General features: G+C 44.7%; 1 protein-coding gene across 1 annotated transcript in view; it reads right to left on the minus strand.

The window, feature by feature from the left end:
- Window positions 1–249: 249 nt before the first annotated feature.
- LOC125485630 (RAB11-binding protein RELCH-like) overlaps window positions 250–12,855 on the minus strand; it is a 23,455-nt gene continuing 10,849 nt past the window's right edge. The window contains exon 4 of the mRNA XM_048609247.1: window positions 250–641. Within this exon, the coding sequence (XP_048465204.1) occupies window positions 250–641 (392 nt within the window). The remainder of the gene's footprint in view (window positions 642–12,855) is intronic.

A 12,855-nucleotide genomic window follows, 5' to 3' on the forward strand; every position in this document is an offset into this window, starting at 1 on the left:
GAATATTTTCAAGAAGGAATTGGATCTAGTTCTTAAGGCTAAATGGATCAAAGGGTATGAGGAGAAAGCAGAAACAAGGCACTCAGTTGGATAATCAGCAGTGATCATGTTGAATGGCGAAGCAGACTCGAAGGGCTGAATGGCCTACTCTTGCTCATGTGTTCTATGTCTCACGCCTGACATAAGGTGTATTTTGTAAATGTCTAAAGTATTAAAATCAAATTGAGGCATCTCAAAGTGAAACACACTTTACGGAGATAAGCTGTACTTCCTATAATATTCAATGTGAAATGTTTTGGAATGTACTTTGACAATTTTTTTTAAGATGGCGGCTGAGTAGGATGCTTCATTTGGAGCTCGTATGCTCTGACTGTTTCTTTCTTTATATTTGTTTTCTTCTTTCTTCTTGGCAATGTCCTGAACTCCCGGCCTCAGCCAGGAGCCAAAGTGGCAGCCTCTCAGTTCGGCGAGGGCGACTTTTTTGGCAGCCTGTGGTGGTCTCTTAGCCTGGCATGGTGCTGTGTCAGAGCAGGCCTGTGGCGGTCTCTTGGCTCGGAGTGGGGGTTCTTTCGGTCCAGTGTCCAGGTGAGAGCAGGACCCAGCGCGTTCCCGGGTAATCGGAGGCTGTGTGCAGGTCCTGCCTGCGGATATTTCGGAGGCAGCAGGAGGAAATCGGAGGTGGCAGATTCAGCGGCATCAGCAATGGCATCGCGGCCTTAGGCGGGCAGAGTAACGGTGAGGGGGTATCTGCAGCGGCAACACCGCAGCTAAGATTTCCCGGAGAGTGAGCTGAGCGGACGAGATTGGGCCCCAGCACAGCTAAACACTCAAGAAAGATTATTGAACTTTTAACTTTATTCCTTTATTTTTCTAGGTTATGTTAAGGAGGACTTTAATGTTAACTATTACCTTATTTCTTTTTTTTTTGCTTATTCTATGAAGGTCTGTAATGTTTAACTTTTTTTAACTTTGTTCCTCTCTTTTACTACTTTGTGCCTCGGTACCTTTGTACCTAAGATGGTGCTGTGTGTGGCAATGTTTAAAACTTTTCACTGTACTCCTGTACTTGAGTACACGTGACAGTAAAATCTAAATCTAAAGTATATTTTTGGAAAAAAATTCCCATGTAGATGGAAGCTGATTTTGTGGCATATCTAACACAGGCATGCTTTTGTTGTTTATAGTTTCAATCTATGGACAGGACAGTAAATAGCAGGATGCAAAAGGGGACAAATTAAACTGTCCACCTGCCACTCCACTTCATCAATGAACATTGTATAAAGGTCAGTTACCTAAAATTATTGCTGGAATAGAGGGATTTTGACTTTTGGTTCTGTCGCATCAATGCTGTTCATATTTCCAGCTAACCTTAATAATGCATTCTCAATTAAATCCAGACACAAAACCCTGAATGCTTACCACCACAATAAAGTTGGAAATGAAATGCTGATTGAGTGTGAATGTTGGAAGGTGCACTTAGCATACCACTTCCTCCTTTAGATAAGTAAGAGTGCTTGACATCTCTGCAACATCTGAAGGGGTAAGTATGTGGTCACATCTTTACATTAGTAAAAAGCAACTGCCATTTATGATCTGTGACCAACATTCACTGTAACACTAGACGAAAACATCAAAGAACTGAGGATGTTGGAAATCAGAAACAGAAATTGCTGGAGACACTCAGCAGGCCTGGCAGCATCTGCAGAAGGAGAAAGCACAGTTAACTCGTGTCGAATCCAGTGACCCTTCTTTTGTTAAACTGGTTGTGCATAGTCTGGTTGTTGCAATTTACAACTTCTTCAAGACCGTGCCCGAACACAACTTAAACCTTAGAGGTAAAATGACTGGCAACCACACCATTTTCTGCTTGGATCTGCAGTCAGTCCGTAGACTCACAGGCATTTTGAACTGGCCTCAGGGCCAAGATAAATTGAGGAAAGAGTGAGGCCATGTTCTTTAGGAACTGGGTCGAACAATCCTTTAACCCCTTCACCATCAGGACAGATTACCTGAAGATGCTGGGAATATGGTTTGGAGGGGCTGCAGCATGTGCAAGCAGCATGGGAGGAGTGCATCACTAGGGTGAGGCAGAAACAGGGCAGATGGGAGTATCGTTCCGTCTCCATCGCGGGTAAAAACCTGGTCATAAATGTGAGGTACTCTTAGTGTTCTTGCATGTGGTGCAGGTCTGCCACATTCCCTGAGTCTGCACCACTACAGTCACTCGAGCCATCTTCCACTTCATCTGGAGATCAAAGATGGACTGTGTCCGCAGGGACACTAGGTTTAAAAAAAACCCTAAAATTATGAGGGTGGGGGGAGGATGTATCCAATGCTGCCCTCATCCTGGCCCCTTTGTGTGCAGCTGTGTGTAGACCCTCAGTACACACACACACTAAGTATCACAAAGTACCGAGGTTCTATCTGTCCACAGTGTGGCGAAGGATTGGTCAGGCCCCATAGCTGTGGAACACCCTGAGTAGTTGGACCATTCCGTATCATCTGTCCGTCATGGAGAAATTTGCAAAGAAAAACACCTTTGACCACAGTCCGTCGGGAAGTGATCAGCATGTAGTGTCCTTGAGACACTTTGGGAAAAGGAGAGGATGGATCCTGTCACGTGGTTCCCTAAGCAGACTGTCAGAGGCATTTTGCCAAATGCCTCATCACCAGAACTTGCCCATTTAGAACCCTTATACATTACAGGAAAAGTTAGTTTTGCATCTGAGGCAGAAAAGGAATAAAAGGTTATGCTGATAGAGTGAGATGAACAGAAGTTCGAGGAGATGTTGTGTAGAGCATCAAAAAAGGTCAACACAGACAAATTGGGCTGAATGGCCTGTCTCTGCTCTGCATATTCCATGCATCAGAAGCTCTTGAATATTTGCAGTCTGACCGAGAAATGGATTAAATTTGTTCTCAGACTTGCATCTTTTGTTCTGGTTCAGTGAAAATATACTCATTCACCATAAGCACATAATACATTCTCATTTTAATGCTGCAAATTAGACAGCTGGCATGGAAAAGAAAGCTTAGTAAATGGTGCAGTTTGCTTGCAAAGGATCAATTTACCACAGAAAAAGATACAAGGACATAATGTGACGGCCCCTGCTTTCACTGTGGATGTCAGACTTGCTTCATTGAAGTTCATTTAGTACTAATGTGCAAGGGATAAAGGATTAAGTTAAATACAAGAAGTTCTGCATAGTGCATTGTAGAGATGGCATGGATTAGAGGTAAATTATACTCAATGCCATCAGAGCTACCCAAATGCTCCTCTTTTAAAATGTCCATAGATCCAGTTTGTGTTTGCAGGAAGGATAATTGCAATATGAAGAGCAGAATAAATTAAAAGTTAATGTACTGCAATTTCAGCACAGTGAGAGGTTGGATTACTCCCTTTAGATGCACATTTACAGCATTTCATGTTAACCTCTGTTCTTAACAATCATTCCTTAAACATCTTTCTTTTTCAATTACAGAGCTGAAGTTCAACAATGAACTGTTATTGTACTTACTAGGGATAGTAGCCGTGATGTGGAGGTGCCGGTGTTGGACTGGGGAGGACAAGGTCAGAAATCACACGACGCCAGGTTATAGTCCAACAGGTTTATTTGAAATCACAGGCTTTGGGAGCGCTGCTTCTTCGTCAGGTGAAGTGAAAAAAAGCAAACGGGCACAGAATTTATAGGCAGAGAGATCAAAATATCATACAAATAGCGTAAATAGAGTGTAACAGGCTGAATAAGTGTCTGCAAGTGAGCAAGAGTGTCAGATGGTGTGAGTAAAGTGCCAACAGCTGAATAACACGCAAAGGGATGACCTGTAATCCGATTAATTGAGGCAGAGAGATAGTTACAAACTTAAAAATGAGGTGGTGCTGGAAACAAACTAAATGACTGGAATAACATGATAGGTTTAACAGTCGCATGCCGGGGGTCTAACCAAAGTAATAAATAATCCAAAACTGTACAAACTAGTTATGGTAGAGAGATCATAACAAGTTATCAAGGTGATGATGTCAAAACAGGACAGTAAGGAAGAGTTTACAGATACAGAACAGTATAGTGGGATCACATGTAGCATGACATGAACCCAAGATCACGTTTGAGGGTATGGAACTTGGCTATCAGCTTCTGCTTAGCGACTCTGCATTTTTTTTAATGACAGCAGTTAAAAGAGAAGTTGTTGAGGGTGAGGGCGAGCTCAGCCAAATGTAGGAGGGTGGTGGTAGATGGGGGTGATTCAGGCTTTGCTCCAGGAAGAAGCTGAGATCCCTGAGACCGTTTGTTGGGGGATGGATGTGTAAAGGGATTGTGCGTCCATGGTAAAGAGGAGGCGGCTGGAGCCTGCAAACTGGAAATTCAGAAACTGGTGTAAAGCATCACAGGAATCACAGACGTATGCGGGCAGGGACTGGAGCAGGGGAGAACAGACTGAGTCAAGGTAGGAAGAGATGAGTTCTGTGGGGCAGGAGCAGGCTGAAACAATGGGTCTGCCTGAACAGTCCTGTTTGTGGATGTTTGGAAGGAGGTAGAAGTGAACTGTGCGGGCTGGGGTACTATCAGCTCGGAGACAGTCGGGGGGAGATCACTGGATGAAATGACGTTAGCTACCATAGCTGATACAATGGATTGATGTGCCATAGTCCAGGGGAAGGTAGGAGGAGGTATCTGAGAGCTGGCACTCAGCATCTGCAAGGTAGAGGTCAGTACGCCAGACTACAACAGCACCAGCCTTATCGGCAGGCTTAATAACAAAGTCAGGGTTAGATCTAAGCTCATGGAGTGCAGTCAGTTCAGGGGGAGATAGGTTGGATTGGGTGAGGGGAGGATCAGAGAAATTGAGGCGACCAATGTCAAGCCAATAGTTCTCCTTGAACAGATCGTGTGCAGGTAAAAGGCCAGAGGGAGGGGTCCAGGTTGGGGGAGAGTGTTGGAACTGGGCAAAGGGGTCTGTGGAAGAAGAGTTTGATGTCATGTCATGCCCGAAATTCGATAAGGATAAAGCTGAGGCCTTTGCTGAGTACACAATGTTCAGCATGGGAAAGCAGAAGGTTAGGAAGGATGATGAATACTCGACAGGAGGGGGGGGGGGGAGAGGGGATGGAGTCAGAGAGGAGGGGGGGACAGGAAGGTTCCAGAGGGCCATGGGTAGCTCTGTTATTGCATCCTGTGGGCCTTGATGCCTGAAAGGAACAGAAAAAGTTTATTTTCAGCATGGCAAATGAGCCAAAGGATGAAGTGGAACTGCAGAGTGGTGCAATCTGAGCCAGTGTGATGTGATGCTGTTGGAGAGAAAGGTTGAGAGTGTGCATGTGGTGCCGCATGGCACTGAGTGTGGATCTCAGGATGCAGCGAGAGCAGCTGTCTGTGGAACGTTGAACATCACAGAGATACCTGTGATCCTGGGAGGATTCAAAACATGAGGGATGAAACTTCAGTTGGAATACACATGGGGTGAGTCTGAGCTGGAGGCAGTCACTGAGGAATGTGATATGGCTGTGGAAATGAGTTTCAGCAAATATCTGGTCAAACACCAGGAGTGACAGTGAAATTAACGTTGGTGGACAAGAAGAAAGATTGGAACGGAAATCTCGTTGGAGAGAAAAGCAGAACTTGTGGCAGTGAGTTAAATACAAAATAAAAACTGAAAGAACTGCGGATGTTGTAAATTAGGAACAAAAACAGAAGTTGCTGGAAAAGCTCAGCAGATCTGGCAGCATCTGTGAAGAAAAATCAGAGTTGACATATCAGGTCTGGCGACCCTTCCTCAGATTGAGGAAGAGTTTCAGCCCAAAACGTTGACTTTCCTGCTTCTCGGATGCTGTCTGACCTGCTGTGCTTTTCCAGCTTCCCATCTATTGACTCTGGCTTCCAGCATCTGCAGTCCTTATTGCCTCCAAAGTTATTTGCAACTGGAGCCTTGTTCTTTCGAGGTCCAAATCTCTTACCATCTTCAGTAAACATCCTCTGTAGATGGCACTCTGCTGCCACTGTGCATGTGAGGTGGAAGGACTGAATGTTGAAGGTGGTGGATATGGTGCCAATCAAGTGGGGCTACTTGTCCTGGATGAGGTTGAGTTTCCTAAGTGTTGTTGGAGTTGCACTCATCCAGGCAAGTGAAGAGTGCTTTGTAAACAGAGGACAGGCTTTGAGAGACAGGAGGTCAGTTACTCACTGCAGAATTCCCAGCCTCTGACCTGCTGTTAATAGCTTGTTCAGTTTCTACTCCATATTAATCCCCAGGATGCTGACAGTGGGAGATATAACACTGGTTATGCCATGAATGCTGCTTAGTGAGATCAAGTTCTATTTTGATCTCAATCATAGATGGGGACTTGAAATTTTGTTGTAGGCTCATAAATACTCAAATAATGAATACATTTGCATGTGATGCCTCGCTTTGTAATTGTAGCAGAGACAACAGTCCATTTTAACAGTGAAGATCACCTCCAAATCAGAGTGGTTTTGGATGAATGCATTAAGCATTTGTATACTAATGTCCAACAGCATAATTTCAATTCCTTATAGAATATTGGTGATCAAGTTGTGAATATTATCTTCATTCCATGATTAATGGAACAACTCTCAAGAGATGTTTTCACCAGGTTTTAAAGGTCTTCTTTATTCATAGAGGAGTAATTAAATAGAACTGTTTATGAAACATTAATATTTTGGTTAGAAATTGAAAAAGAAAGACACAATAGGGATGTGCAGTATAGCTTTGATTTATTTCGATGTGTCTGGAAAAATTGAAACCATTGTCTTCAGCATCAGTGCCACAACTAGTGTCACCCTGAGGTGATTGCAGGTGCCGGGGGCAAATCATATAATGTAGGAACCCCTACCCTGGGGATAAATCAAACCGTGTAGCTCCCACGCCACTCCCTGGGGGTAAACCGCACTGTGTAGCCCCTAACTCACTGTCCCCCGCGGTCTGGGATAAATCACACAGTGTATCCCTCCCTTGCCCCAGGGGTAAATTACACTGTGCAGGGTCCCCTCTCCCCAGGGTAAATCACACTGTGTAGCACCCCCCCCCCTCCCCAGGGTAAATCACACTGTGTAGCCCCCGCTTCTCCCCAGGGTAAATTACACTGTGTAGCCCCCCCCTCCTTCTTGGGGGGGTAAATCACATTTTATAAGGCCTCTCTCTCCCTGGGGGTAAATCGCAATGTGTACCCCTTTTCTCTGGGGGTAAATGACACTGTGTAACTCCCCCTTACCCCGGTGGTTAAATCACACAGTTACCCCCTTTGCCTGGGGACAAATCACATTGTGTAGCCCCCTTTCCCCAGGGGTAAAACACATTGTGTAGCCCCCTCCCCCGGGAGTAAATAACACTGTGTAGCTGTCTCCCCCTGGGGGTAAATCAGTGTGTAGGGGCCCCCCTGGGGTAAATCACACTGTGTAGCTAAGCCCCGTCCTGGGGCCAATTAGGCTGTGCAACTTCTAAGTGTAAAATAAACCTTGCTGCTTTCAGACGAAAGCAGAAATGAAATGAAAGGGCACACAGTGTCACTCTCTTCAAAGTCAAAGCCCCCCAGCCCCAGGTTTCAGTTTCTCCCGGGTACATATGATCCCAGTGCGTGACCCTACCAAAGCTCAGGGCCTGGGACAGTCTCCCTGTTTCGTCGTACACCTGGAACCATCTTGGCCGGCCTCTGTTTCCGAATCCGTGATTCCTTTCCCCTCTCTCGCTGTCATTCCAGTCAAAAGCAGACTGCTTGCATCCCATCTCACCCAGAGTTCAGGTCCACCTGAAAGATCACCCAGTTCCACCACCACCTAATTGCGTATGTCTGCTCCTAACCACTTTTTGGCTAATCCATGCTTTTGCCCCTCCAATCTTGACTGTTCCATTGCTTTCCTGGCTAACTGTCATCTTCCATTCTCTGCAAACATTAGTTCACCCACATTGCTGTTGCCTAAAGCATAATTTGTACAAAGTCCCTCTCATTCCTTGTTGTTTACTTACCTTGAACTGACTCCCAGGACACAAGCACCAACTGGGAGTGGGGGTGGGGGGAGGAGGGGGGTTGGTCTTCTCGTGCAGTAGGGTAGAACCCCTACCTCTGGGCTCCTCCAGGACTTGATGACCAAGCAAGGTACATTCATAACTTGTCCAAACTGGTTGGTTATCACACTGTAAATCCTTCTGATAAGCTGATGGTGAGTGGTGAGAGTTGGAGAGTTTATTCGTCAACCAGAACCGTCTGGTAACTGCGAGCAGCAGCTTCCCCACACTTAAAGATCCCACGCGTAGGTTCTTGCTTTGAGCAAGTGTTCTTCTCATTCTGAGGGACTACCACAGAAACACGCCAACTTTAGAAATCTCATCCTTCTGTTCCAGGCTGTCTACATGCACACCTCTCCCCCTCTCTCTGTGAGCTCCTCCAACCTTAAAGTCCATCTCTGGTCCCTTGTGAAAACCCTAATCTCTTAATATTTCTAACGACAGAGTCCTTCTCGATCACTGTGAACTGGGCAGCATATACCTCCTTGGTAAAGACAAATACAAAGTATTAACTTAGTTTCTTCTACTTGCACCTTTACCATCCCTGTTTTGTCTTACACATGCACATTTTAATCTGTCCTGCCTAACCCCACACCACCCCTATCTAAGACCGTCCCTTCCTTTTTTAATCACCCTGTCACCATGCCTTGTCACTAATTGCTTCAAACCTGTTAAATTGCAAACGTGTTCCAGTTACTGACTTATAATGTCATCTTGGATTCTCTCTCTTTACACATATGTTACCAGACCCACTGAGTTTTTCAGTGTTTTCTATTCAGATTTCAGATTTCCAACATTCTCAGTATTTTAAATCATATTTTCATAGTAATTGCAATTCTAAAAAATCCGTTCAGACATGCTATGACATACCTCCAGGAAGGTAAGACTTGAACCTGGAACCTCTGGCCTGGGATAGGGACACTACCACTGTGCCACAACAGCCAAATCTGAATATAAGATCCCAGCATTTCTCACATGGTATCGCCTGATCCTAATGCAGAAACACTAGATGCATCTAAATTTTGATTCTTCACTCCCTAATGGAACCCAAAACATCTGTAAACAGAACATTGTTCCTGCTAAAGCAGCTGAGAGAACATGTTCAGACAAATAGGAAAAGTGTTTATACAAAGGTGTCTTGCATTGACATGTGAAGACTAGGTTGGTTATAAAACCCATGCTGTACAAGAGCAACAGCACAAAACATCCACTGCCAATACTGAATGTGCCACACCTCACTTTTGTTCCCAGTGTGTTGCATGAATAAAATTCAAATCTGAACAATATATTCTCCAGAAGCATCAATCAGTGATTAATAATGGCCTGTTTCTAGGAAGTGCTGCTAAAGGGCAGATAAGCATACTGATCAAACATGACAAATATATTTGCCTTGAGCCTTGTTCTGAGCTGGGATTGTAAGGTCAGAGTTTTGACTCAGATTTATTATTAAGGTACTGAAGATCTGTCAATTATAGACTCACAGAGTATTACAGCATAGAAAGAGGCCCTTCAGCCCATTCTGTTTCTAACAATGTTCAATAATTCATTTATTCTAGTCCCCATTCCCAACATATGGCCTGTAACGTTGTATGCAATGACATTTCAAGTATTCTTCTAAACAATTCCTAAATGTTGTGATGGTTTCCTGCCTGCACTCCTCTTTTAGGCTGAGAGTTTCACATTACAATAAAAGTCTTCCTTAAATTCAACCTCTGAACCTTCTGCCATTTACCTTAAATCTATGGCCTCTTGTTATTAACCTCTCAACTAAGGGGAGCAATTCTCCCTAGCTATGCCTCTCATAATGTTTTCACTGTAAGGAAAACTATCCCAATATATCCAGCCTCTCTTCATTGCTGAAATGCTCCATCCCAGGCAACATCCTGGTGAATCTCCTCTGCAGTGCAATCACATCCTTCCTTCAGAACAGTACACAGTACTCCAGCTGTGGCTTTATGTTTAATTTGCATCTCTTCTGCTCTTTGCACCTACACATTTCAGTGACTGATCAAGAAATATCTGCTTTTTGCTATCATTGACCAGACACAGGAGATCTTAGAACAATTTGTGTGCTAAGCACCGACAGATAAGCCAATAAGAGATGATTTAAAACTTCATTCATGGGGTGTAATTGTTGCTGCACTGGCCCAGCATACCACTGCCCTTCCCAGTTGCCCTGAAGAAGGTGGTGATGAGCTTCCTTCTTGACCCACTATAACCCACTCGTCGTAAGTACACACAGAACACTATCCCAGTTTCATTTCTTTGTTGAGACACTTTAATAGTTTGATACAACTGAGTGGCTTGCTACGCCATTTCAGAGAGCAGGTAAAGTTTAATCACATTTATTCATTGATGGATGTGGGTGTCACTGTCTGGACCAACATGTATTTCCCATCCCTAATTGCCCACAGGGCAGTTAGGAGGGTCAACCATATTGCTGTGGGTCTGAAATAACATGTAGGTCAAACAAGTCTGTCTTTTCTAAAGAGCATTGGTGAAGCAGATGGGGTTTTTACAATGAGAAAGAACTGTGGATGCTGGAAATCAGAAACAAAGACAAAATCTGCTGGAAAAACTCAGCAGGTCTGACAGCATCAGGGGAGAGAAAGCAGAGTTAATGTTTCGAACCAGTGACCTTCTTCAGAACTGATTGTAACTGGGAAAAGGTTGGCGTACATGCTGAAGATGGTAGGCGGAATAGGGGGAAGGAGTAAACGATAGGTGGAACACAGAGAGAGAGATAACAGTGATTGGACAGACAAGGGAGTGGGTGAAGACCAGCCTGGGAGAATGAATAGCTGCTAATGGGAATCATTTGTTACTGACAATGGGTTGTTTGTGGTAGCAACCCATGTGATGACAAGGAGTGGCGTGTGGGGGTTTGCCTAAGGACATGAGAGAAGGTATTCAGGCCTTAAAATTGTTGAACTCGATATTGAGTCCAGAAGGCTGCATGGTTCCCAAGCGGAAAATGAGGTGCTGTTCTTCCAGCTTGCACTGAGCTTCGCTGAAGCACTGCAGCAAGCCCGAGACCAGAGATGTTGGTGAAGGAACACAACAGTGTGTTGAAGTGGCAGGGAACTGGAAGCTCAGAGTCACTTCTGTGGACAGAACATAGGTGTTCTGCAAGTAAGTCAACCAGTCTACGCTTCGTTTCCCCAATGTAAAGGAGACCACATTGTGAGCAATGAATGCAGTAGACTAGATTGTGGGAAGTGCAGGTAAAACGCTGCTTCAACTGGAAGGTATATTTGGGCCCTTGGATACTGGGAGGGAGGAGGTAAATGGGCAAGTATTGCACCTTTTTTGATTGCAGGGGAAGGTGCCGTGGGAGTGTGGGGACATGTTGGGAATGAAGCAGGAGCGAACAAGGGTTTCCCAAAGGGAACAGTCTGCACAGAAGGTTGACAAGGGAGGGGAGGGGAATATATGTCTGGCGGTGGCATCTCGCTGGAGGTGGCGGGAATAGCAGTTAATGATCCTCTGGATGTGGATGTTGGTGGGATGGTAGGTGAGGAAGATGGGGACTCTATCACTGTTGCAGGAGGGAAGAGAAGGGGTGAGGGCTGCAGTGTGGGAGATGGTTCAGACCTGGCTAAGGGCCCTGCCAGCTATGGTGCTGGGGAATCCTCAGTTGAGGAAGAAGGTGGACAATTATTTCATGGTCTTCATTAGACATTTAATTCCAGTTTTATTTTTAAATTCAAATTCCACCAGCTGCCGTGATTCAAATCCAGGTCTCTAGAGCATTAGCAAGGTCTTTGGATTATGAGCCCGGTGACAATAACGTTATGCTATTGCCTCCCTCCCCTCAATGCTTCGAAATAGCTTGGTGGCCAATAGTCAGGATTATGGTCCTTGATAGCCAAACACAACAGTCATATTAACATTAATCCTTGGGCATAAAAGGAATGAAGGGTTGGGGATAGGATAGTAAAACAGAATTCAGGTAGACATTCAGCCATTATAAATTGAATGGGACAGAAGGCCCAAGGAGCTGAATTCCTATTTCATATGTTCTTATGACATGGTCTACATCAAATGGTCTGCTGCTACCTCAGATAGCAGACTGACTTCACTGGACGTTAGAAAACCAAGAGCTTACACACTACATTTGAGAGAGAGTTTGAGGAACAATGGGTGGGTGATAAAATAATGCTAACGTCACTAGACTAACAATCCTGACCTCAGGCTAATTTTCTTGGAACTTGCTGTTATTAAAAGCTTGCTCAATGGTAACTGTCATCAATTTCTAAAAAAAATTCACTTGTAGGACCTGGGCATCACTGGCTCGAAAAGCATTTATTACCCGTCGCTAGTTGTCCTTGAGAACGTGGTAGTGAGCTGCCTTCTTGAACCGCTTGTCACTAATAGTTTGCTAATGCTGCTTAGAGAGAGAATTCTGCCATCCTTACCTGGTCTGGCCTACATGTGACTCCAGACCCACAGCAATGTGGTTGACTCTTAAGTGCCCTCTGGGCAATGAGACATGGGCAATAAATGCTGCCCAGCTAGCTACACCCACATCCCATGAACAAGTAAAGAAAAAACTGGAGTTGGGTATTCATTTCAAATGATTTTCATCACCCCTAACATTTGCAGTTTGATAGGATTAAGAAACTGGTGTTATTATGTTCTCTGACAACATAGTCGGACTGGTTTTAACCCATGTTTCTGAAGATACCTCAGCAACACACTGTTAGATGGGCACAAATACTTTCACAGATAGTAGGAACTGCAGATGCTGGAGAATCCGAGACAACAAGGTGCAGAGCTGGATGAACACAGCAGGCCAAGCAGCATCATAGGAGCAGAAAGGCTGACGTTTCGGGC

The sequence above is a fragment of the Rhincodon typus genome, chromosome 2, assembly GCF_021869965.1.
Source record: "Rhincodon typus isolate 14 chromosome 2, sRhiTyp1.1, whole genome shotgun sequence".
In the NCBI taxonomy this organism is placed as follows: domain Eukaryota; kingdom Metazoa; phylum Chordata; class Chondrichthyes; order Orectolobiformes; family Rhincodontidae; genus Rhincodon; species Rhincodon typus.